The sequence below is a fragment of the Populus euphratica genome, unplaced genomic scaffold, assembly GCF_000495115.2.
Source record: "Populus euphratica unplaced genomic scaffold, PopEup_1.0 scaffold35.1, whole genome shotgun sequence".
Classification (NCBI taxonomy): domain Eukaryota; kingdom Viridiplantae; phylum Streptophyta; class Magnoliopsida; order Malpighiales; family Salicaceae; genus Populus; species Populus euphratica.
Window position 1 is genome coordinate 2,392,800 of NW_011499860.1, and position 22,970 is coordinate 2,415,769.

Below are 22,970 nucleotides of genomic sequence, written 5' to 3' on the forward strand. Positions count from 1 at the left end.
AGTAGATGCTGGTGTACATTATAATTGAGCTTGTATATTCTTCCTCCTTATTTGTCCGGGCATGTTATTCCTTGTTAAAATAGGTTAATGAAGTCTTAGTAAATCTGCCATAAGATACACAATTAGCTTTTAGTTTGTTTTCATTTTAGTGGACCAGACTGGATTACAGATTTGATCTTACAGCCTAGCATGTTGCTTCTGCTTCTATTGTGAGCCCTTGGTACGAGTGATCAGCTCTCATAGAGCTGATCCAATTATATAGCTCTTTATTACTACTTTGCGTAGACACTGAGATAGATGCTGGAGTATAGTGGCTATTGATTTGGGATGATCTGTGGGAAAATGATTACTCTGCAGGAACCTTGTGCTGTGCTATATTGCATATAAGAAATTAATAAAAATGCAACTTCAACCATTTATTTTGTAAATGTAATTTGGTTGGTTACAATGCTGTTGTGTCAGGTTTTTCCGCAAATCTGGAAATCGATTTCATGCCTGCTTTAAGGATATGCTTTCCCTAGCTGCTTATAAGTAAAGCAGCTTTTGGTCCAACTTTGGAAAGGAAGTGTTCTCATAAAGAATTCTGAAACCCCTGGAAAATCAGGGAGAACCCTGTTGAGTAGCAACTTGAATTTGCATGGAATTCTGAAGGGTAGGAAAATTATTGCGTTTGGGACATTGTTTATGACTTGGCCCTCTCAACATAGTAGAGAAGTAGAGATTAAAGGTGTGTTCCTGTTTTTTCTTTCTTTCCTAAGGTGCTTTTTCTTTTAAAAAAGCATTAAATTTTTGTTCAGAAAAACTCTTTAGGTACATATATTATTATATTGTGTAGAAGAAATAGAGGCATGGTCTGCTAATAGCTAATCACATGAGATTGTACAGGCTCCGAACACCACCTCCATTGTTGCTAACTAGAGGTGAGGTGATGGGATTCATGGTTTCTTTGGTGTAACCAGTGACACCTCATTTGCTATTATGGCTCCCCTTTCCTTTGCCATGTAAAGGCCCATATGATGCATCAGCTCCTGCAAAGATAAACCATAAAAAGTAAAATAAAAAACTAAAAATTTGAGAGTGAGGACTGATGGGTGGTTTCTTCTATATTAATGGAGTATTCAAGTCTCTTTGATGGTGAAACTATAAGCTCGTTACCTGGGGATGAGATAAGGCACCTTTGGTGTTTCTTGCAACATGAAGAGGAACATCGAAGGTAGCACAGCCACGGGAATACACTATTACATCCTCCAGAGGGGCTAGAAATCCACGGTTTCTGGCAGATATTGTTGAACAGACAAAATCCAGAACACAGATGTCTGTGCATATGCCCACCACCAATATCTGCATTCAACAGATCACATAAATTGCATACGATCTTTTTTAAGCTTTTGTTTGTGTCATTGTGATTGAAAACATGCAAGAATGATGGCCACAGGTTCGCTTTATAGTGAACTTGTGACCTAGTATCGTGGCTTGTAGTGGACTTACAGCTTTTATATGATTGTTCTTCACCCAATCTACGAAAACATTGGAGCCATCATCCTCGACCGAGCCCAAGAACCCATCAAAGCAATCTTTGCGTCGGATTGTGACATTTGGTTCATTCTCTATCCATTGCAGTGCTGCATTTTATGGAACAAACAACATGCATAACTTCAGATCTATATCACCTTGTCGATTTTCCTCTTTTCCAAGGATCTAGAGGAAAGCAGATGTTCGTAGAAATTAATTCTTGATAATGGAAAGAAAACGTATTAAGAGAAGCTAAATACCAGGAACCAGCTTGGATTCATCCGTGCCAGCAATACAATGAGGGGGGTACGGTTCCTCAGGCTTGTTAGGTTGATGAGAATCAAGGAATGCCAGAACAGGCAGTTTCTTGTCACAGAACAACCTGGCCAGCCTTGCTGATTCATTGATCATTCCTGTAATCTGCCTGTTGGGTTCTCTCGGAGCCTGTAAACCAGATATGTAACGCTGAGCATGAAAGAGCAGAAAAAGTAAATAGCTATTGGTTATATACAGTCATGTAGAGTAGTTAGGATTAAAAATGTTTAAACTACCAGATTTCCAGCACCAGTACTGCAAAAACCATTGATGATATCCACAAGAGCAAGAGCAGCTACATCATCCCCCGGCAAAACCAGACTCTTGCTCGAAAGGAAGCTCATTTTTCAAAACATCTATGCTTTGAGACAGCATGTTTTTATCAACTACCAGCACAAAAACTGAATTCCACATTCAAGGGATTTTATCTTTTTTGGTGTTCATGAACAAATATATGGTGTCCAGACCATATTATGGACAATCGCAGGCATAACCCTCGTATTACACAGAAGGTCTGATAAAAAGGATAGATCCATGCATGCTAACCAACAAAATTCCATGACATGAATTTCATCTTTCTTGATTTGATTGTATAGTTTCAACTTCCAGCTGTCATTAATGCTATAAATTGGTATTTATTCAGTGGGAAAAAAATAGGATAAGGGCATAGCATATTGGCTTCCCTTGGTAGGTTTACAGCAAGAGAGAGATTAGTGCATACCTAGTCCAGTTTAAACACACACAGCAAGAAAAAAGAAACAAGGCACCTAATTATAGGGCCATGAGAACTTTTAATGGTCAAGAAAAGAGAGATTCAGTTACCAGATTTCCAGCACCAACAGAGCAAAAACCATTGATGATATCCACAAGAACAAGACCATTCACAACATCTTCGGGCAAAACCACCGACTCCTGCTCAAGAGGCAGTTCATTTTTCAAAAGATCAACAGTTTGGGACACCATTTTTTTTCTTTTTTCACTGCCACAAAAGCAAGAACAAAAGTGAAATGAATGAATCTTTCTTTGAATTACAAGGTTACGACATATGTGGACATTTTAGACAGCAGAATCTGGACTTAATATATCATATCCTAGTGCACGTGTCCATAGGTTGCCGGGTGTCATTAAGGGACAAGTCAAAAAGGTTTTGCATGTCCTTCCAACTGAATTTCCCTTTTCCCAATGTATTTTAATCAGCTATCTTATCTTATCTTGCAGTCCCTCAGCAAAATTATTGAACCCTAAGCCAACCAAGCTCCGGTTCAAGATTTATGGAGGTTAATCTAAATTAATATAAAATAATATTATTTTAAGAAAAAATTAAAATAGGCAAACAATATTTTTAAAAAATAACATCACCGAAACTCAATAAAGTTATGGATTCATCAATCAAATTGAAAAGATTAATTTTTATATAGTTTAATTATTATACAAATCATCAACTTTATCCATAAATTTAAAATATATTTAAAGTTGGTTTAGTATAGTAGCAATTATTTTTTTATTTATTAATATATTACTATAATATTTTTATTTTATTTTTAAAATTTATTTTTTATATTATTACATTAAAATAATTAAAAAATATCAAAAATATATTAATTTAAAATTAAAAAAAAAAAAGAATTCAAAACACTTGTAGGATATTAATAATTCTGCCTTTAGTTAGGCAACAAATGGGCCAACCCACTGTGATAGGCGAGGATCTCTTCCATATAACATATTTAATAGGCTTTTTTATATATAATTTGTCTTTTTATAGCACTATTTTATTTTTATTTTTTTGCGAACACAATAATAAAATAACCTTTGATTTTAGGTGTACATTAAAACACCATATAATCCCTTTTTTTCCCCTTAATCCACCATAGAAAAGAAATTTATTTATTTACATAGTTTATAGATTATGGGTTTTGATTTTATAGTATATTCAATGCAAAACAAAACAAAAAACATAAACATATCACTCAACAATCCCTCTAAATCTGAAAACAAAAATAGACTTTCTTCATTTCTATAATATTATTTACCTATTAGAAATAAAAGATTTTGAAGAATTCATTTTTAAAATATTTGAAGTTGTAGATTTTTTTTAAATATAATTGATGGATAGAGTAATTCATATAATAATATTTACCAAAACTGAAGGCAGCACACGCCTAAAAACTAATTCCATGAATATTTTAAATCTTATCTTGATTCATGCTAAAGGGAATTTTTATAGGGATGCAAACATGAAATTGCTTGCTTTTGGCAGCAAAAAAAGATCACTCATGTTGTCTTACTCAAATAGTAAATGAGTTTATATTTTTAGTTACCCTTCTAAGTTCAAATCTATGAATGGATTTGGTCCACCCAGAAACTTAATCTTGGAAAATTGACATTTGGTCCTCAAGAAAAATACCCTCCTGCTTTAATCTTGGAAAATTGACATTTGGTCCTCGAGAAAAATACCCTCCTGCTTCTTCAGTCTTCACCATCACGACACTGCTGCTTAAAATTTCTTCCATGGATAAAGAACTAACCCTAATTGCTTTATGTTTGCTTGGAATCACAAAGCACTCGTGTCTATCAGGCCAGCCCATACTGTTCCTTTGAAAGTCAGATTTATTTATTTTATTTGTTTTTTGTTCTTTTTAGTTAATGAGATCATTAGATGTAATAGGAAAATAGGACTTTTACAGAAAGCTTTGCAAGTAGGTTGCTTTGAACCCAAAAGAAAATATCACCAAAAATCTTGGCAGCCCATAAACGCAAAGCAGAGACTTTGGGCAAAAACAGGCATCTACTATGATACTACAAGCACCAATACACCGTCGCCAGTCCTTGAACCAGATTCAGCTAAAAAACAAACCTGAAACTCAAGCAAGAAATCTTGCTTTCACTCACAGAAGCGGATTCTACAAGAGAAGTAGCTCGAAATCAAGACTGAGCATGGCATAATATCACTGGCAACAACCCTGACAAAAGCAACGCCAAAACACTCTTTACACGAATTGACCTTGATAGAGAATAGCAAACCTCAGACTTCATTTAGTACAAGCAAGCTGCTCTTATGAGCACAGGCATTTCAACTTCAACTGTTAGCACACTGCAGCAAAGGCTCTATGGAGTTCTTGTATTTTTGAAACTGCATCCAATCCAGCAAAAGGATAGACACAAATTCAGTTTGGCAATCACAAAAAGAAATCAATTCCTAGTCAATTTGAGAAAATTGTTCATATTAATTCGATAACAAGCAAGCACACAGAAATTCGTCAATGGAATCAAAGGCAGTTCACCTGTTCAGCAATCTCTTCACGTTTGCTAACTAGCTTTTGAACTTTAGCAGCACCAGATTCATTTACCATGTTAGTCTTTGAAGTTATGGCATCCACCTGTTAATGGAACAAAAAAAACTTAGGTAATATCAGACTACTTCAGATCGATATGCATTGGTTTAGCATTATGTATAAATGTACCTCTGACAATACAGCTTCAACCCTCCTTTGTCTTGCTTCTAGATCGCGCCTCTTGGATTCCACCTCCGACTTAATAGTATTATATTCTTTACTAGCTTCCGCACACTTCATATCTCTTTCTTTCTCTAACAGCTTTTTTAACTCATTCAACTGTTGTGCTGGGAAAGGCAGAATATGCTATCTATCAGCTCCAAAGCATTCATAAATATAAAGACACCAACTTAACTCAAGTTTCATAAGAATTTACCTTTCATTTGTAGTTCAACCAGTTTGGCATCAAGTGACTTATCCGTCAGTCCATCGTCACTGAGCTTAGCTTTTAAAGCCTTATAGTCTTTTTCGATGGATTTGGCTGAATTTACCTATCAAAATTGGAAATTACATCCTGAGGATTCGGGAATTACATTCAGTCATAGCCTAACTAAACAGATAGTATGCTTTAGGAATATGCAGAGCCTGTTGCGTGGCACCATAAATTAATACTATAAACAGATAGCACTCAAAAGCCTATATGCGGCGCTAAAAGAAAATAAAAAGCAATCTGCGTGATTAGGTGTTTATTGATATTATAATAAGATATCATTTTCCTCTTGGTGGTCATGAAGTATTCTAAATGAAGCTGTTAGACCAGAATACTGAATTGCAGAGGACAAAAAAGTAGCCATGTGCTCACCTGCTCATGGATTGCCTGCATCTGATCGAAGTGCTTTGACATTTTCTTAAGAGCCTGAGAGTACAACTTAAAGATATCAGTAAAACTTTGTGTAGCTGATTATAAGAATCCAGTAAAAAATTGTTTAGCTGATTATCCAACAGGCTAGACACAGGAAACACCACTGAAGTAAAATAGATTTGACAACAGCAAATGTAATGCTAAATCCAAAAGGAATAAATGGTTGAAACCTGATAGTTTCAAGAACTGCATCCCGTTTAGCATTTGAAAAAGAAATAAATAATTTGGAAGTTGAACAAAGCCTATAGGGCTCAAATCTCATTCCATTCAAAATCATCTATCCAGATGAAATATCAAATTTTAGAGTCTACCTCAAGCAATCTCACAATAACAACAATTAGAATGTCAGAAACTTCTCGCAAAACACATATTTATAAAAATAATGCAATGAAAGTAGACTGCATTTTCATAAATATGTAATAAGCAAACTCCACTAGGCTAGCCAAGTTTAGCAACCCCTGAAGGTAACATATTAGTTGATGAAAAGGTACCTTTGTATAAACCTCAAGGACAGCACTCTTAGCCTCAAAGGACTGCATTGCTAATCTTTCAGCATTCCTTGCCTCTTCTCGAACTGATTTCTTCTCCTCCAAAGCCCTCTTTTAGCCCATGCAAGGATTGTTCTTTGCAAGTCAAAAAGGGATCCAAAAGGAAAATAAAAGCATACAAATAATGAAAACAACAATGACAAAGTGTAGGGCACTGCAAAAAAAAAAAATGAAAACAACAATGACAAAGTGTAGGGCGCTGCAAAAAAAAAGAAGAAGCAGTAACTAAGAATCTTTGAAAAGACATTTTCTCATTTGTTCATGAGATTGAGGAGGCGTGTACAACCACCGTGTTGGGCCATGTATCTCATCAAATAAAGGAGCAGCTTATTGGCTGGAACTCTCATATAAGTAGGACGGGTTAAGCTAAATACCAACAGAGCAAGCAAAGTAAGCCAGGTGAGGGCAGGAGCAGGTGGCTTACTGCATGATTCTAATGGTGCGTGGGTGGCTGGGTTTGTGGCCAATGTGGATCAATGAGATGCTATAAGGGCAGAACTGCCTGATGTTTTTTATGGGTTTGGAGTTAGCTCGTCAAAGAGATTGCAAATACATTGCGCTGGAAGTGACGTGGTCCACCACGCTTTACAAGGGCAACAAGGTTTTCTGCAATCAGATCCCTCCATGCACTAGTTTAATCCTTTGAGAAGTTTTCCCTGGGAAATCAGTTTAACTCAGACATATCTGGAGGGAAATAGACCTACTCCCACATATTTGGTGACTGGGGAAACTTTTTTCATCAATTCCAAAATCATGATCTAAAGCCACCCGAAATTCCTCCGAGGCAAGGATTGCCATTTTGTATAACCAGTGAATCATATCTTGCCTTAACTGTTTTACACCATTATAATGTAGAGTAAGGCCATCCCTCCACAGTTCACTGTGGCTCCTATAGTTATATAAACTTCACTAGAGCATGCATTATAAATTTTGGATATTTCAAGTGCCAATGTTTGAATAAGTGGACTTTAATATGAAGAAGAAAATATACCTGTAATTTATCTGGTGATTGAACAATTTTTGAACGTAAATTTGCGTTCTCTTGAACACTTTGTACCAGGTCAAACTCGGCCCTTGAAATCTGAAAAAACAAAACAAAAGCTTAACTATCAACAACAGCCACTATGATGACTCCCCGTAACTAAGCACTCGGAATAAATACCTATCTGTAAGGTAATCCTATATATACACACATGTTCAAAAGATTTACTGGTATTATGATATCATTTTCCTCTCGGCCTTTGAAATCTGAATAATAAATCAAAACATGCACTATATGTAAGGTAAGCATACACATGTTCAAAGTGTCTTCAACCCACATGATTAACATAAAAAGATGTTTTTGTTATCATTCAATGTGATATGACATAATAATATCATGGCGAAGCTCAAGATAGTATTAAGGTAAGGGAAAGTGCATCGAAAAGATTAAAACGTTCCACACAAAGCACCATGATTAACATAAAAAGATGTTTTTGTTGTCATTGAATGTGATATGACATAATAATATCATGGTGAAGCTCAAGATAGTCTTAAGGTAAGGGAAAGTGCATCGAAAAGAAGATTAAAACGTTCCACACAAAGCGCAGATAACTCAAATCTTCAAAGGTTATGTCTAGCCGCCAGACACAGTTAACTTTTATATTTAAATTATAACCTCAAATCAATCCATCAATCAATCACAGAGCATAGAAGCCCCTAAATTCACAAAAATCTATTCACCAAAATCAACAAACAACACATAACCAACTTTCAACATCCCTACCTCCCCGTCCATTTCCGAACTCCTCTCCTTCAACTTCCTATACGAAGCTCTCAGGGACATCTGGTGGTTGTTGAGATCGGCAATCTTTTTTCGCAATTCCTTAACTTTCCCATCAACCTCTTGAACAAGCGGTAACTCTCTCTCCCTCGCATCATTATACTCCGCGATCTCCGCATTCAACTACATGACCCCGAAAAAACATAAAACATTCTTTAATAATAATAATAATAATAATAATTGCAACCTCCTCCTATAAAAATATCATAACCACCCAACCTGGGAAATCTTATCCTCCAAGCCTCTTCGCTGCTCGTCAAGAAGTGTAAGTTCCTCCCCAATCGGCCTCAATTCATTCATTTTCGAGTCTTTATGAAGACAGAAATTGAGAATGGCACTTAGAAAAAACTGAGTGCGATCTCCTTGAGGCTTCAAAAGATCTCTGAGAGTAAACTCAGCAGGACATTGAAGCATTGTTATAACCTCTTTTACCTTAATATAAAGATTCATAATCCGGGCCGACCCGACATGGTAATGCGGGTTCTCAAGCTGCTCTAAAGCTGCAAACTCAACTTGCCCTTCATCTTCCCTGCAAAAATTCAACAATCCTAGCAGAAATTAATTTATCATTATTATTTAAAATAAAAGGAGATAAGATGATGAGACTTACTCGTGGAGAAGATCGAGGTAGACTAAGAGACGGGTGTAGATATCGACGACGAAATCTGGCGTTGGGTTTTTCAGGTCAGTTTCGATTATGGCTGCGATTTGTGACTCTGCAAGGATTGAAATCATGTCCGTACGGGAGAGTATAGGGTACTCGAATTTCGACATTTTTTAGGGTTTTTTTCCTTCTTCTGCTGCAGCTCCGCTGCTCCTGCTGCTGAGTGGAGTGGTGGTTTTGGTGGGAGGGTGTCTGGGGTTTTGAATTTCGATTTTTTTAGCATAGATACAAACTAGTCCCCCAATTATCTGTTTTGTATCGCTTTTGCTCATAAACAATTTTGATTTCTAAATTGGAGCTTTCTTTTGTTCTCACTTCTCAATTTTAACTTTTTGAGGTTTGCTCTTCGGTTTTTTTACTTGTGTAGTGTGTTGAGTTAATTATAATTAGTACTTTTTTATTTCGAGATTACATATTTGATTTCTATATTTATTGTCTAAACTCATTTATAATACAATCATTTTTATTTATTTCATGTTATTTTTTATATAAAAAAATTGTACTATTTTCTATTCCTGTGAATAAAAGGACTCACAGGATTTATATTACTTTTTTGATAAATTCATACAATTAAAAAATAAAAATTTATTAAAATAAAAATTCATGAAATTTCTAATCAAATATATATATATATATATAAGAAAATTTATGTGTGAACACTGCATGGAAGTTGTGTTTAAGATAGTTTGGAAACAAGATTTAAATTGTGTTTCTAAAAAATTATTTAAAATTATTTTTTATATTTTTAGATTATTTTAATATGTTATTTTAAAAAAATAAAAAAAAATATATCATTTAAATACATTTCTAAATAAAAAACAATTTAAATCATAATCATAACTACAATCCCAGATAACTTCGTAAGATTCATAAAATTAAAAAAAATACAGTGATTTATGTGTTAAGAGTCAAGAATTTATTGTGGTATTAAGCAACGTGTTTGACACTGTATTTTAAAAGTGTTCTTAAAAAAAATTATTTTTTTTAGTTTTGAATTAATATAATTTTGATATTTTTAAATTATTTTGATATGCTGATGTTTAAAAAAAATATTTAAAAATAAATTAAAAATTATTGATATATTTTTATGAATAAAAAATATTTTAAAAAATAATTACAATTACATTCTCAAACACATTTTCTTACATTCTCAAACACATTTTCTGTTTCACAATATTTTTATACATGCTTGCAAATATAGAATAACGAAAATATTTAAATTAATGATAATAACGTTAGAGTTTAACACTAGCTAAATTTTTATAGTTAATAGGATATATTAGAGGTCTGAAAGGATTTTAATATACGTAAATATGCATTAGTTTCTATTTTAGAAAACCTCAGAGTTCGAAGATCTATTGCATAAATATCTATGTTAATTTATTTTTTGGGGATTTTTTAAGCCATTTCTGGAATGCATCCCAAAGTCAAACATCACCTTGAATGATCGGCACGTGGAAACAAGCATGTCATTTGCCATTATATGACAGAATGCTTCTCTTTTCTCGCCCGACTGTTCAAAATACATGCTCGAGGGGTCTTGCCATGTGCTTAGAAAAAGATTAACCTTTTCTCGGGTCGGTAATCATTTTCAAATTTTTTACATATATAATGATGTTCTAAAATACAAACTGCTTAGGAATTGGATTTTTAGCGATTATGAGTTAATTACGTGTTCTAGCAAGATAATATATTTTATATTGTTTATCGTACTTGTAGTTTGTCATAAAAAGCTAGTAACCTGTAAAATAATTTTTTAAATTGGAATTTTAGATCATTAAATTAAATGATAGGTTAAGTGAATTTTAAACATGTAGCTACCATAAATGAGAGAGAGAAAAAACATTTATTGTAAAAAAAAGTATTTGTTAGTAGTTTTGATATGATAAATATTTTTAATTTAAAAATATATTTTTATAAAAAATAAATATTATAAACCTTGAACTTCGAGGATTCACGAGATATTTATAAATTGTGAGTTTTTTTACAAAAAAGATATTAAAATATAATTTTATTATAATAATATCTTAAAAGAGATATTCATTCCTTATACGGGTATTAACAAAATATAAATATCTCTTATATAAATATTAATAAAATAAAAAATTTCTCGTATAATTATTATGAAGAGATAAATATCTCTTTCATATATATATATATATGTCATTCATATAATTTTTTAAAATATAAAACACTCTTATTAACAAATATTTTTCTAATTAAAAATAAAAATGTTGTTTATGTTACCTTTTAGAATAATAAAAAGGCAAAGTTTATAAGTTCATAACCAAGTGCAACTCATAGATAAATTTTGAGTTCTCCAAAAAAATTAAAATGACAGAAACATTTTTATCATAAAAGGTAAAATTACTGTTGATTCTAAAAAAACAATAATAATCACATTCACTATAAATTTTTTATTTTTTTTCAAAAACTACATCTTATAAAAATTATTTTCTCAGAGATAATAAAATCACACTCCTAAATCCTAATAAGTGATAACCTTCATGAATGACAAGTTGACTATACTATTTACTATGCTTGAGTTAATGATAAACATGTCTTCTATTATGGTATTTTTTTTTAAAGCATTTTTTATTTAAAAATAAATTATAATAATTTTTCTAACTTTTTTAATTAACATATATTTTTTAAAAAATATAAAAAATCAATTTAATATATTTTTTGGTCAAACATGCATGAAACATGCACACATAAAGGTTGAAATGCAATATTACACTAAAAATATCTTTGTTTCTGTATCTTGAAAAAATATTTGAAAAAATTTAATTTTTTTAATAGTTCTAAAATAAATTTTTAAAAATAAAAAATTATTTTAATATATTTTTAAATAAAAAAAATAACATGAAAACAAGAAACAACATACTTCCTAAGTAAGCATGCAGTCGTCACGCCTCCGCGTCATCATCCACGTCTCTGCACGGCACCGTATCTCTCACGTGCTGTCCTGTCTCCATCTATATATATATATACACGAGCTGCATTTTACCTAGAAGAAATCGTACCCGATCCCTAAAGTCTCAGCATTTGATTCAAAAGTCAAGAACCATAACTGGTGGACAGAAAAACTTCAATTGTTGGAAAATCAATTAAAAATAAGGGTATAAATTGAATAAATATAAAGTATAGAACCAAATTAAAGCTAAGAGTACCTTACATGACATTGATAAAGGCTTCGGAGCCTTAGAAGCTGCAAGCTTTTTACTCTCTCTCTCTCTGCCTGTCTAGCTCTAAACCCCACCTTCTTCTATCCTAGTTGGCCTAGACGGAGAAAACACAAACGCACTGCACTTTCTCTTTCTAGAAAATTTATAATGGCAAGCAATTTCAGTCCTTTTCTCTCTCCACCAGCAAAACGCCCCTTATATTACTCCGACATCTTGCCCGGCCCGAACCCGAATTCCACAAACGGATACTCCGCAAACAAACGCTCTAAACCCCACCCCTCTGCTTCAGCTGCTCCGTCACCAGTCCCGTCGGGGCACGTTTTGTTCCGTCTACTCTGTCACGAGTCAAGAATTGGTGGCATTATAGGAAAGGGCGGCAACGTAATAAAAGGCTTGCAACAACAAACCGGAGCTAAGATCCGGATAGAAGATGCTCCACTCGAATCACCGGATCGGGTGATAACGATAGTTGGTTCAGTTACGCAATCGTCGGTGGTATTTAGTGGAATTGAGAGTGCAATCGAGGTTTCCAAGGGGCAGGAGGCGTTGGTGAGGGTTTTTGAGAGGATATTAGATGTGGCGGGGGAGAGTGATTTGGTGGCGGGTGGGTTGGTTTCTTGCAGGTTGTTGGCGGAGATGAGTTCGGTTGGGGCGGTTATTGGGAAAGGAGGAAAAACAGTGGAGAAGATTAGGAAAGATTGTGGGTGTAAAGTTAAGGTTTTGATTGATAAATTGCCTGCTTGTGCTTCTTCTAATGAAGAGATGATTGAGGTAATTGAAATTTATATTAGGGTTTTTGATTTCAGAGTTTTGATATTTTTTTTCTTGGTTTTATTAGTTTTTTTTTTCTAGAGTAATTATTGAGCTTTGAATTCTATTATTGTGATCTGGGAGCAGATTCTTTATCAGTTAAATGAATATTTATTGCTCTTGTGGAAATGGTTATTATTTGCAGATTGAAGGGGATGTTTCAGCTGTAAAGAAAGGACTTGTCGCGGTTTCTCACCGCCTTCAAGATTCTCAACCGGTTGATAAAACAAGGGTGATTAGCAGCAAACCTGTTGAGGCAGTTTCCAGAGTCTCTTGTCCTGAAGTGGGTGTAGAAATTCTTCCACAGCATTCTGCAGTGCGACCCACCATAGCACAACATTCCGTAGCGCCACCCACTGTAGCAAATAGCTCCATTGATTATGCTTCAGGAACTCATCTTTTTTCGTTCGAGTCCGAGAGGGTCAGCACTCTGGACACAAGTACACCACAACAGCAAGTGGTTTTTAGAATTCTGTGTAATAATGATAGGGTTGGGGGTGTTATTGGAAAAGGTGGCAACATAGTCACGGCTCTTCAGAATGAGACAGGTGCTACTATAAGCATTGAACCTAAGGTGGCTGGGTGTGATGAGCGACTAATCACTGTTACTGCATCTGAGGTTTGGCATTATGTATCCTTTTTCATATTCCTATTCAAGCAGTGGTTATCATGTGGGATGTAGTGCTAATGACTAATTGCACTGGTGTCTTCTCCTGCAGAACCCAGAGTCTCGGTACTCAGCTGCACAGAAGACTGTTGTGCTTGTTTTCTCGAGGGTTGTGGAGTCCGTCATTGAAAAGGGTCTGGATCCAGGCTCAAGCGAGGGGTCCCATGTTAGTGTGAGGCTCGTGGTTTCCCCAAACCAAGTTGGCTGTTTGTTGGGAAAAGGAGGCACGATAATTTCAGAAATGCGGAAGGCAACCAGTACCAGCATACGAATAATAGGGCGTGACCAGGGTAACCCTAAGTGTGTGCCAGAGAATGATCACGTGGTAGAGGTATAATGAAGTCTTTATCGATTCATTTTTTAGTTGGTACTGTGCAAGGATAACAAAGATCACCCTTTTTACTTTTTTGAGGTGCAATTAAAAATGAATCTCAAATTAAATGCTAGAGTTATGGCTTGAGGTCTTAATAACTCTTAAATATTCTGGATTTTCGAAGTAAAAAAATTGTTCAGCTCTTTATTCTGGTCAAGCACAAATCCCTTTTACTGACCTGCTCTAACACAGCACAATTTTTCATAGTCTGTTTTGTTGTTTTTTTGACAGATTTTGGGAGATTTTTTGAATGTGAAAGATTCAATATACCACATTACTGGAAGACTCAGAGATAATCTTTTCTCTAGCATTCTGGGCACTCCTGGAGCAAGGCTCAGTTCTTCTGTATTAGCTGAGACCAGCCCCTATTTGAGATTGATGGACCCAGTGAGGGATGCCAAGAGGGATTCACTGAGGGATCCATTGTGGGAGCCACTGAGGGATATTATGAGGGATCCATTGAGAGACCCACTGAGGGATTTTATGAGGGATCCATTGAGAGACCCTCTGAGGGATGAATTTAGGGATTCGTTGAGGGAAACTGTGAGGGATCCTTTGAGGGAACCAATTAGGGATCCTTTGAGGGGACCTGGGAGGGGTCCATTGAGGGAGGTGGGGAGGGATTCTGCCTCTTTTTTGCAGCCAATGGGGGGTATTTCTCATAATCTAAATCGCCAAACTGTTATAACACAGAGTATGGATCATCTTGGATTTTCACGTACTTTAGATCATTCTCCTTCACCAAGGTTATGGGGATCACAGGTACTATCTTCCTCCCTGTAGGATGTTAATATTTGTCTTTCCCCCTGTTGGGTTATAATGTTTGTTCACTTTGTCTTGATGGGACTGATTGCAGACAATACCTGGAGTAAATCCACGGGGCATATCAGATCTCAGTGGAGGATTGCCTTCTTTTAAAGCTGGCCTAGATGATCTTGTCAGGTTAGTAACATGTTACTTGGTCTGTGAAAACTTGAAGACCTTTGCTCTTGTATTAAATAGCATGTAGAATAAAAACTGTTGAATTTTAGGAGTGAGAAGAGGAAGAGTTAGACCAAAACAGTGTCACCAGGGGTTCAATATCACAATTCTTAGAAACTTTAACCAATTAGATAAGTGAATGGAAAGAAAGGGTTTACTAGGCTGACTGTGACTAGTTTGGGATAGAGCATACTTGACTTGAGTTTCATCATCATGGCAATTGTTATTTTAATCAGTAATTAGATTTAGTGCAACTTCAGTAGACAGGAATGGAAGAAAGCAAGACCTAAGGCATTTTACCCAAATTTTATAGGAAATAAATAAGTCATTACTATTATTTGAAATATGATAAAGCATTCTCCCTGACCAGTCATCTAAAACTGCTGATCACTTGCACTTTATGAGCTTTTGCCTCTTTCCTCTGGCATGCAGTGGAGGTAAGTCTGCTTTTGTTACGAATACAACTGTGGAGATTGTAATACCTGAGCATACTTTTGGTTCTGTATATGGGGAGAATGGTAGCAATCTAGCTCGTTTGAGACAGGTATGCACTTCTGCCTTTTATTTTTCTGTTAATTTTGCTTCTGCTGTCCAAGATAGTTAAACAAGTAAATCAATATGATTTATTACTCATTGAATGGAGTTCTCATTGTCACACGATAATCCTAAAGGCTTTTTAGAAGTTGCTTCTACAAGCATTACTGTTGTTATTATTTTGGTTCATTATTTTGAAGGAGAGGAAAAGAATTTTGACACAGTGAACCGAGTTGAAAACCATCTAAAGAATAGCACTTAAGTTTAATTCTCAAGCATCAATGTGTCTTCTCCTTGGCCAGACTATTCTGGTTAATGAGAAATGGAACATATTCTTTCCCTAGCTTGATAAGAATTTTAATTTCTTTATTTTCCCCTTTGAATTTTGTAAGCTATTTTTTTTGCTAGTTTATCGTAAGCTACTCTTTTCTGTGTTGATATATTAATGGTGCTTCTATTCCTGTGGGTGTGATATGAATTATCAACACTTATCAACACCATCTGTGTAAATTAGTAAATGTACGTACATGAAGAATAGGATTAGCCTAACAACTTGAGGCCACCCAGTTTGAAACAGTTTTGACACATAAGTTTACATGTGTAATGTACAAGTAAAATTCAACCTCGTTATTAGATGTAAAAAGACAACTTGTATAATACCAGCTGCTGAAGTAAAAATGACCAACTTTCTTGTTACACAAAACTGAAATGTTAAACAAGAGAGAAGGCACAATACAATTAGTTTGATGCCCACTACCTTTGTAACCAATCTGCTCAGAAACTGACCACAAATATGATACAATTGCCTTGAGGCCAAACTAATTTCAAATGCTTAAACCTACAAATAAGCTGATTGAAATTCCTTGAAGACAACCCACTTAACCATTATGCACCTTAAATTCCTCTACACAAGACTTGCACCTATAGAAGAAAAATAGTAGTGAAAGGCTTTAATAATTTTAACTTGATTCTCATTATAAAAAGCATAAATAAAACCATACCTTTGAATTTTCTATCTTTCTAATGTATTTAAGTTGAAGAAATATGAAATCTTTAAGGAAAATATTCTATAACTAATTATCCATCAGGTATAGAAGTTGGGCATTAGAAATGAGTCTTCCTGATTATTAGGATTGCATTATTTTTAATTTAGTTTACAACTTATTAATTATTTCAGTAATAATTGAGAATGGTATGTCCAAAAAGTGTTTCACACCTTAAAAACTTTTACATACATTATTCATCTTATCTTAAATCTACTTCAGCTTATCCTCTGGTGTTCATTAATCAGTTCTCAGGTGCCAAGGTAATAGTGCATGAACCTCGTCTAGGAACAAGTGACAGGATTATTGTTATATCTGGGACCCCTGATGAAACCCAGGCAGCTCAGAGCCTCCTTCACGCATTCATCCTCACTGGACAATATTGACAAAAATTTGTTTGGTTGGAACTACTTTCACAAAGAAGTCACAGTTGCTTCTTTTAGTTTCCTTTTCTTTCACCAAACTGTGTACACTAATCCTTGCCTTATTTTATGACAAACCCTCATTTTGGAATAGGCAATTCAGCAATATGTTTTGTTGTCAGTGAACTTAACTGTTTTCTGATAATCTTGTTTTCATAACCAATTAGTTATGTCATATCCTGGTTTCTGTCCAACTTATCATGTCCTTTCTTTGCGCTCTCACACACACATTTCATCATTGGACCTTGGAACATTTAGTTCTAACAGATACTTGAATTGGAAGGCAAAACCTACACTGACATGAATCACAAACAAGCAAATACTAACTTGTCTCAGCATTGTGGAACATTTCCCTTCAATAACATCTGTACAACATGATAAAGAACACACCTTCTGTTATAATCTTGTTGCTGATTTCATTGGGTAACAGAACATTCCCCATAAACTGATTCAAACTGATTAATACTTGACCAGGAAGGTTAAACTCCCTTACATGAGGACACAAAATAACAAATTCCGAAAATACATCTGCATTTTAGAACATTGTACTGCACTTATTTTTTTTGTGTTACACCATTATGTTGTGCCATCAGGAACTGGCAAATTTCCAGTTTAGGAAAGGTAGCGTTAACGATCCAGTTTGAAAACTTTGTTTCAAATCAGGGGAGGACTTAATAGTTCGTATAGAGTCTTCAAAAGAAGAAAATGTTTATTAGACCCAATGTTTTTTTTTTTTCCTTTTTTGTCTGTTTAAAGAAATTGTTGGACCTTTTAATCATTTATTTACTCTTACACGGTGCATGGAGCATAGGAGTGTTGGTTCCTGGTTTTGGCAGCTTTAAATGATAAGAGTTAAATGCCTAAAGACGTGTCTTTTGCACGTATAAAAAAGGATAGATGAGTTGAGAACTATAACTCTCAACTTTTTGAGGGATTTTTGGGTTGACTACTCTTGAAGGATTATTGGTTGCTTGGTGTAAAGGAATTGTGGAAACCCAATTGGATTAGGACAGTTTTAAGTGATAGAGTTAAATGCCTGTAAGTTTGTGGTTTCTGCACCCATGAAAAGGATAGATGGGTTTAGAAGATACTGTTTACTCTTTGAAGGATTGCAGGGTTGAAACTATACACTTTTAGATACGTAGGATTTTGTTTGATGAGGAAGATTTATAAAATTTATAGTTTGTTCATCTTCTTTTTGGGGGGTTCATGTGACGCATAGTCAAATGAACATTGTAGTTTCCTTTGTTTCTGAAAATATGTAATTTGTACAAGAATACTCTTGACAAGGCGTGCCTTGGATGGGATTTGGATTGAATCTAATACTATGGTTGGGAGGATGGATAAGGGAGAGGATGGAAATGACAAGATATTAGAAACCAGAGGGGAAAAAATAATGGAAAGCAATCTTTTCTTTTAGTTTTCTGGTTGGTAAGAAAATAGGAACTAAACTTTGCAGTGATTGGAAGTAAAGAGGACAAGGAAATGTAAGGTTGAAAAGAGAAAGGGAAACGGATGCCTTTTCCTCTCCCAATTCTTCTGACCTGGATGGATTTCTTTTTCCTATTCTTCCATCTTTCTTTCCCCACCCTTTTGTAGTGTAAATGAATGCAAACCGAAGTCCAAAAAAAAATAAAAAATAATGCTTCTTAAGTCAGTCAAATGTAACATGCTTTTTATTCATGTTGCTTTGGGTAATGAGCTTTTCAATTCAAATTGATTGCACCTGAATCCAAATATGAAACTTCCTTGCACGATGGCACAAATGAATGATGGAATCTGTATATGCAACATAGAACACACCCTTTTATATCTTTACAGCACATTATTGTGTCATTGAGAATCTGCAAATGTTATGTCCAAACAGATTGAAATATGTATCTGCACTGTAGAACATTACCCTGCAGTAATATCAATTTCATATCCTTGTTGTGAAATCCAGAATACTCAAATATTCAGTCCTGAACTGGTTCGGTTGTCAATTTATTTGTTATAATAGCAATTTCATCTCAATATAGGGAACCACCTTAACAATGGACACAGTGGCAGACTAGAAACTTTCTGTAGGGAGATCCAGAGGATATGCTTAGGCCATTCATATATATATGTTCATGGAGCCGGTATATATATTTTACCCAAAAAAAAAACAGAAGAAATGAACACGTACAATGGTAAAAAAACTGTGTTAAGAAAGTTGATGATGTTAATTGTTGACCCTCTATTTTTTTCGAGTACCTTAGCTTATTTATGTTCCAAGATCATAGGAACGATTAAATAAGTCAACGGCATGTAGCTACCGCACCAATGGTATGAGAAGAAATATAAAAAAATAATTCATTACAACGAAAGAAAGAACTAAATGTTAAAATTCATGTGAACCTAACTCAGTATAAAAAAAAATAAGTGTAGATTAAATATGAACAACAAAGAAGAGGGCACCCCGCGCATTTAGCTTCTTGTAATCTGAACTGGCCACACTCAAAAGCTTACCGTCAGTGCACCTCGTGGAGGTCATGATTTTTGTACATAGAAAAACAAAAAAATAGCAGATATTTCAGGTGTATGCTATTAATTAATAGGCGCTTTTGAGAAAAAGAACATATCAACTCTTCGAAGATCATTGGTTTGATTACACTTTTGGCAACATGGTTCGATATTTTTCCATTAAGGACTGTGACCTTGGTTGTCTCTTGTCTCCGTGGATCAGTGGGTGACCATTTTTTTTTTTTCCGGAGAGAGATGAGTCGCGCATCCTTGGTGTCTATTTTTGTAGGTTTTGTTGACTGTTCATCACTCAGATAAATAACAAAATAAACCTCGAAATAGATACAATAAGGTGCTATCCTTGGGTCAGATTTCGACCAAGTTGACACCATATTTGACCAGGAGAAAAAATGAAGATGATGAAAATTAGAAAGTATGAACATAGAATTATATCAAGTATTCTCTCGCTGCTCTAAAAGTGCAAGGCAGAAAGCAATTCATCCCTTATGTTGTTTGGCTAGTGGAGTAGATGGAAGTCTGAATATTAGGCAAATAATAAAACGCATAAATAGAGGGACTGAAAATGCAAAAATGAAAGAAATGGACGTGTCCTTTTACTCTTCTTGCTTTATAAATATATATATAAAACGTGTAAATAGATGGAAGTCTGAAATGGATGTCTAAACAAATGAGATTAGCACTTCCTCTATCCCACTTCCATCCCTATTTATTCATCTAGCCTTTTACACCTTGTTTGGAACTCAAATTTCCTTCATGCATGGAGGTAAGAGATTCATGATCTTGGAAAGACGAGAGATACCTCTACCAGGCTAAATCAGATGTACTTTACACTATTTTTTTCTGTACTTTCTTTCCCACCTCCTTTCAATGCAAAAATATATTGTAAATGAAGGCAACCAGAGGTCCATTTAATGTATTTCTTAGAAGCTATTTGAAAACAGATGCAAATTATATTCCTAAAAATTTCATTTTTTTTTTTGAAAAAAATGTTTTTTATATTATTTTAATATGTTAATTTTAAAAATAATTTTTAAAAAATAAAAAAATATTATTTTAATACATTTTAACATAAAAAACACTTTAAAAAATAATGCACAACATTATCAACCAGGCTAAACCACACTAACAATCAGGCTAATTAGAACAAAGTATTATTCATACATCAAGATATATGTCACAACAAAAGGATCTGCTGGATACAAACTCCACACTCTTAATTCTTCACAACTGAATCAGTTGCCGGTTCTGATGCTGGGAGGGGTGCTGCCTTGAGAATGATTTCCACATTGTCATGGACTCCTTGTAGCAACAACTCACCGTCATATGTAAGAAATTTACGCTTCTTTGCGGCTCTTAGCGTACCTACCAATGCCTCAAATATGTTTGCACACCTATCGTCATTGAACAACACACCAAAAGTAACCTACAATGCCAAGGAAAACAGAGTTTATGGTAGGGAAAAATGATAACAAAACAGCATGTTAAGATCTTGCTACAGGAATGGGTGATACAAATTCCAACTTCCTAGGTCTGGTTTCTTGAGATTCAGGAGCATGCCTATTCGCACGTACTTGTGCATGCAATCAGTTGATTTAGTTCCTTGAGTCTATCAAGGAAAAAAAGATAGTGATGTCCATTACAGAGTGAAGATATCTAATACCAACAATTTGAACCTTGTATTGTATGGATTGATGAATGGAGAATACCTAACTAGTGAGTTGTATGCAATGCATTGTGTTTTTCCTCGAGTATGATCAACTTGTGTGACCTGGAGAACATCCTCAAGAATTGACACGGGTAAGGAATCATAATGCAGCAATTATCCAACTGAGGTATGCTGTGTATTTTTTTTAGACAACTGATTTGGTTTTTGTGAAGCATTTTGTAATGTTGAAAATGAGCAGGCATATAAAGCAAGAGAGCAAGGATGCAGGGGACCAGCTCTAGGGCAGTGAGTTGTAATTATGAAACAAGCAGGAATCATAGATTAGTTGAACTCTGATATGTATCACTTTGTAATATTGAGTATATGACAGTTTTATTTAATCTTCTCCTTGTCCTGTCACCCTCTAAATCCAATAGCTATGCTTTCGAATATTGAGCATGGTACTGCTACAGTAATCTTGAAATGCATCAGCAACAGAGCATTTTCCAGGTGCTCGACTAGTTCAGAATGTTCGAAAATCAGATTCGAAACATCCTAGATCTTCAAAACTAAAAAGGCAATAAAATTTGAATAGCCAAAGAGTCGCTAGCACATCAACCCCAGTGACAATCAACGAGATAAAAACATCATGTTATTTAAGGAGAAAACCTGCTTCTGGCATGACATGGGATCCCTCAAAGGACTCGAGTAGCTAAAAATAGACCCAGGATTGTTAAGAAAGCTGTTCTTGTTCAGAAATGCTAAAGTTACTCGTAGTCTTGAAGTGGTAGAGAGGTGAGAGACACTAGATCTAAAGAAATTTGCAGAAACTGAAAACTGTTCGATGTGTTAGCTGCCTGTAACCGTTGTTCAAGGACCAGAGAACTCTGTATTGTGGGCTCCTTCAAAAATAATCTTCAAAGGGCATAAACTTACCCACCAAACCGTTGACCTTCACATCCTGCAACTTGTACATATATGATAATGGAACAGAAGAGCCAACGTGGAAGGAAGAACAAGAAGCAGCAGCTGCAGCTAGATCTAAGTTTTACGAGCAAACTCAACAACAAAATGGATGACAGATCCAGTGCATGGAGATCCGGATCATAGCATTTTCAAAGAAATCACATGCTTAAATTCCAGAAAAAAAAATATAATGATATGTCTGCAACTGTACACGTAAATTTACCTTGTAGGAACCATCAGGCTGGACCTTGCCAAGCCTTTGGATTTCTTCTTTGAGTCTTTCAACCTCTTCTTCAACATTCATGGTCTCTCTCTCTCTCTCCTCTTCTTTTTTCCTTTGAGGTATCTTCTCTCCTTGCAGTTTCTTATCCAAGTTTCGGAATTTGGAGGAATGTCTTTTATGCTTTTATTGTACACTTCCCCATAAAATAGCACCTTTTGGTTCGATGAAAGGGCCTATCCAGCTGTCCTCTTTGAAAAAAATAATAATAATAATACCTTGAACGAGAAGAATTATTAACTAGATTAAAATTTAAATGATATTGCATATTGATTGGTGACATGGTTGATTTAATTAAATCTAATAAATTTACTATCAAATAATTTCATTTAAAAAGTAAAAAAAATATTGTTTTTTATAAAAAAAAATTAATCAAAAAAATTAATCATCAATTATACTTTAATTGTGTGAAAATTAGCAAAAGAAAAACCATATCATTTTTTAAGATTAAAATATGATCTCATCTTAAATTAAAAAAAAAAAAAAAAGAAGTGTGCTAGT

General features: G+C 34.7%; 4 protein-coding genes across 6 annotated transcripts; 1 reads left to right on the forward strand and 3 right to left on the reverse strand.

Annotated features, from left to right (window-relative positions):
- Positions 1–762: 762 nt before the first annotated feature.
- On the reverse strand, positions 763–2,881 carry LOC105124658 (uncharacterized). Of its 2 annotated transcripts, none has more exons than XM_011024761.1 (5): positions 2,650–2,881; positions 1,773–1,956; positions 1,489–1,622; positions 1,156–1,341; positions 763–1,028 (listed from the first exon to the last, which is right to left on the reverse strand). In XM_011024761.1, exons 1-5 carry the CDS (start codon positions 2,788–2,790, stop codon positions 936–938), a joined length of 738 nt encoding a protein of 245 aa, XP_011023063.1. In that variant the 5' UTR covers positions 2,791–2,881; the 3' UTR covers positions 763–935. The 2 variants fall into 2 exon arrangements, with proteins under 2 accessions (XP_011023063.1, XP_011023064.1); XM_011024762.1 differs by lacking the exon at positions 2,650–2,881 and adding an exon at positions 2,064–2,554.
- A 1,671-nt stretch (positions 2,882–4,552) lies between these two features.
- LOC105124659 (kinetochore protein nuf2) lies at positions 4,553–9,367 on the reverse strand. Its single transcript, XM_011024763.1, has 10 exons — positions 9,002–9,367; positions 8,611–8,920; positions 8,335–8,514; positions 7,561–7,650; positions 6,513–6,620; positions 5,962–6,015; positions 5,536–5,650; positions 5,289–5,446; positions 5,109–5,204; positions 4,553–4,957 (listed from the first exon to the last, which is right to left on the reverse strand). Exons 1-10 carry the CDS (start codon positions 9,163–9,165, stop codon positions 4,904–4,906), a joined length of 1,329 nt encoding a protein of 442 aa, XP_011023065.1. The 5' UTR covers positions 9,166–9,367; the 3' UTR covers positions 4,553–4,903.
- Positions 9,368–12,248: 2,881 nt separating this feature from the next.
- LOC105124664 (KH domain-containing protein At4g18375-like) lies at positions 12,249–22,239 on the forward strand. Of its 2 annotated transcripts, none has more exons than XM_011024772.1 (7): positions 12,249–13,014; positions 13,199–13,672; positions 13,773–14,051; positions 14,325–14,855; positions 14,950–15,035; positions 15,507–15,562; positions 21,536–22,239. In XM_011024772.1, exons 1-7 carry the CDS (start codon positions 12,391–12,393, stop codon positions 21,538–21,540), a joined length of 2,055 nt encoding a protein of 684 aa, XP_011023074.1. In that variant the 5' UTR covers positions 12,249–12,390; the 3' UTR covers positions 21,541–22,239. The 2 variants fall into 2 exon arrangements, with proteins under 2 accessions (XP_011023074.1, XP_011023073.1); XM_011024771.1 differs by lacking the exon at positions 21,536–22,239 and adding an exon at positions 16,900–17,267 and having other exon boundaries at positions 12,250–13,014; positions 15,507–15,618.
- On the reverse strand, positions 20,714–22,599 carry LOC105124663 (costars family protein). The gene is made up of 2 exons (XM_011024770.1): positions 22,413–22,599; positions 20,714–21,001 (listed from the first exon to the last, which is right to left on the reverse strand). The coding sequence occupies exons 1-2, from the start codon at positions 22,491–22,493 to the stop codon at positions 20,792–20,794; spliced, it is 291 nt and encodes a 96-aa protein (XP_011023072.1). The 5' UTR covers positions 22,494–22,599; the 3' UTR covers positions 20,714–20,791.
- Between the last annotated feature and the right edge of the window lie 371 nt (positions 22,600–22,970).

Coding starts and splice junctions, on each gene's coding strand:
- LOC105124659 (XM_011024763.1), bottom strand. CDS start 9,165: ATGTCGAAATTCGAGTACCCTATACTCTCCCGTACGGACATGATTTCA. Junction 5,447..5,535: donor GGTTGAACTACAAATGAAAG/GTAAATTCTTAT, acceptor TGCCTTTCCCAG/CACAACAGTTGAATGAGTTA. Junction 4,958..5,108: donor GTGAAGAGATTGCTGAACAG/GTGAACTGCCTT, acceptor GATTGGATGCAG/TTTCAAAAATACAAGAACTC.
- LOC105124664 (XM_011024771.1), top strand. CDS start 12,391: ATGGCAAGCAATTTCAGTCCTTTTCTCTCTCCACCAGCAAAACGCCCC. Junction 13,673..13,772: donor TCACTGTTACTGCATCTGAG/GTTTGGCATTAT, acceptor CTTCTCCTGCAG/AACCCAGAGTCTCGGTACTC. Junction 14,052..14,324: donor AGAATGATCACGTGGTAGAG/GTATAATGAAGT, acceptor TTTTTTTGACAG/ATTTTGGGAGATTTTTTGAA.
- LOC105124663 (XM_011024770.1), bottom strand. CDS start 22,493: ATGAATGTTGAAGAAGAGGTTGAAAGACTCAAAGAAGAAATCCAAAGG. Junction 21,002..22,412: donor AGCCTGATGGTTCCTACAAG/GTAAATTTACGT, acceptor TTGGCATTGTAG/GTTACTTTTGGTGTGTTGTT.
- LOC105124658 (XM_011024761.1), bottom strand. CDS start 2,790: ATGGTGTCCCAAACTGTTGATCTTTTGAAAAATGAACTGCCTCTTGAG. Junction 1,957..2,649: donor CTGTTGGTGCTGGAAATCTG/GTAACTGAATCT, acceptor TCTGGTTTACAG/GCTCCGAGAGAACCCAACAG. Junction 1,623..1,772: donor TGAATCCAAGCTGGTTCCTG/GTATTTAGCTTC, acceptor CATAAAATGCAG/CACTGCAATGGATAGAGAAT.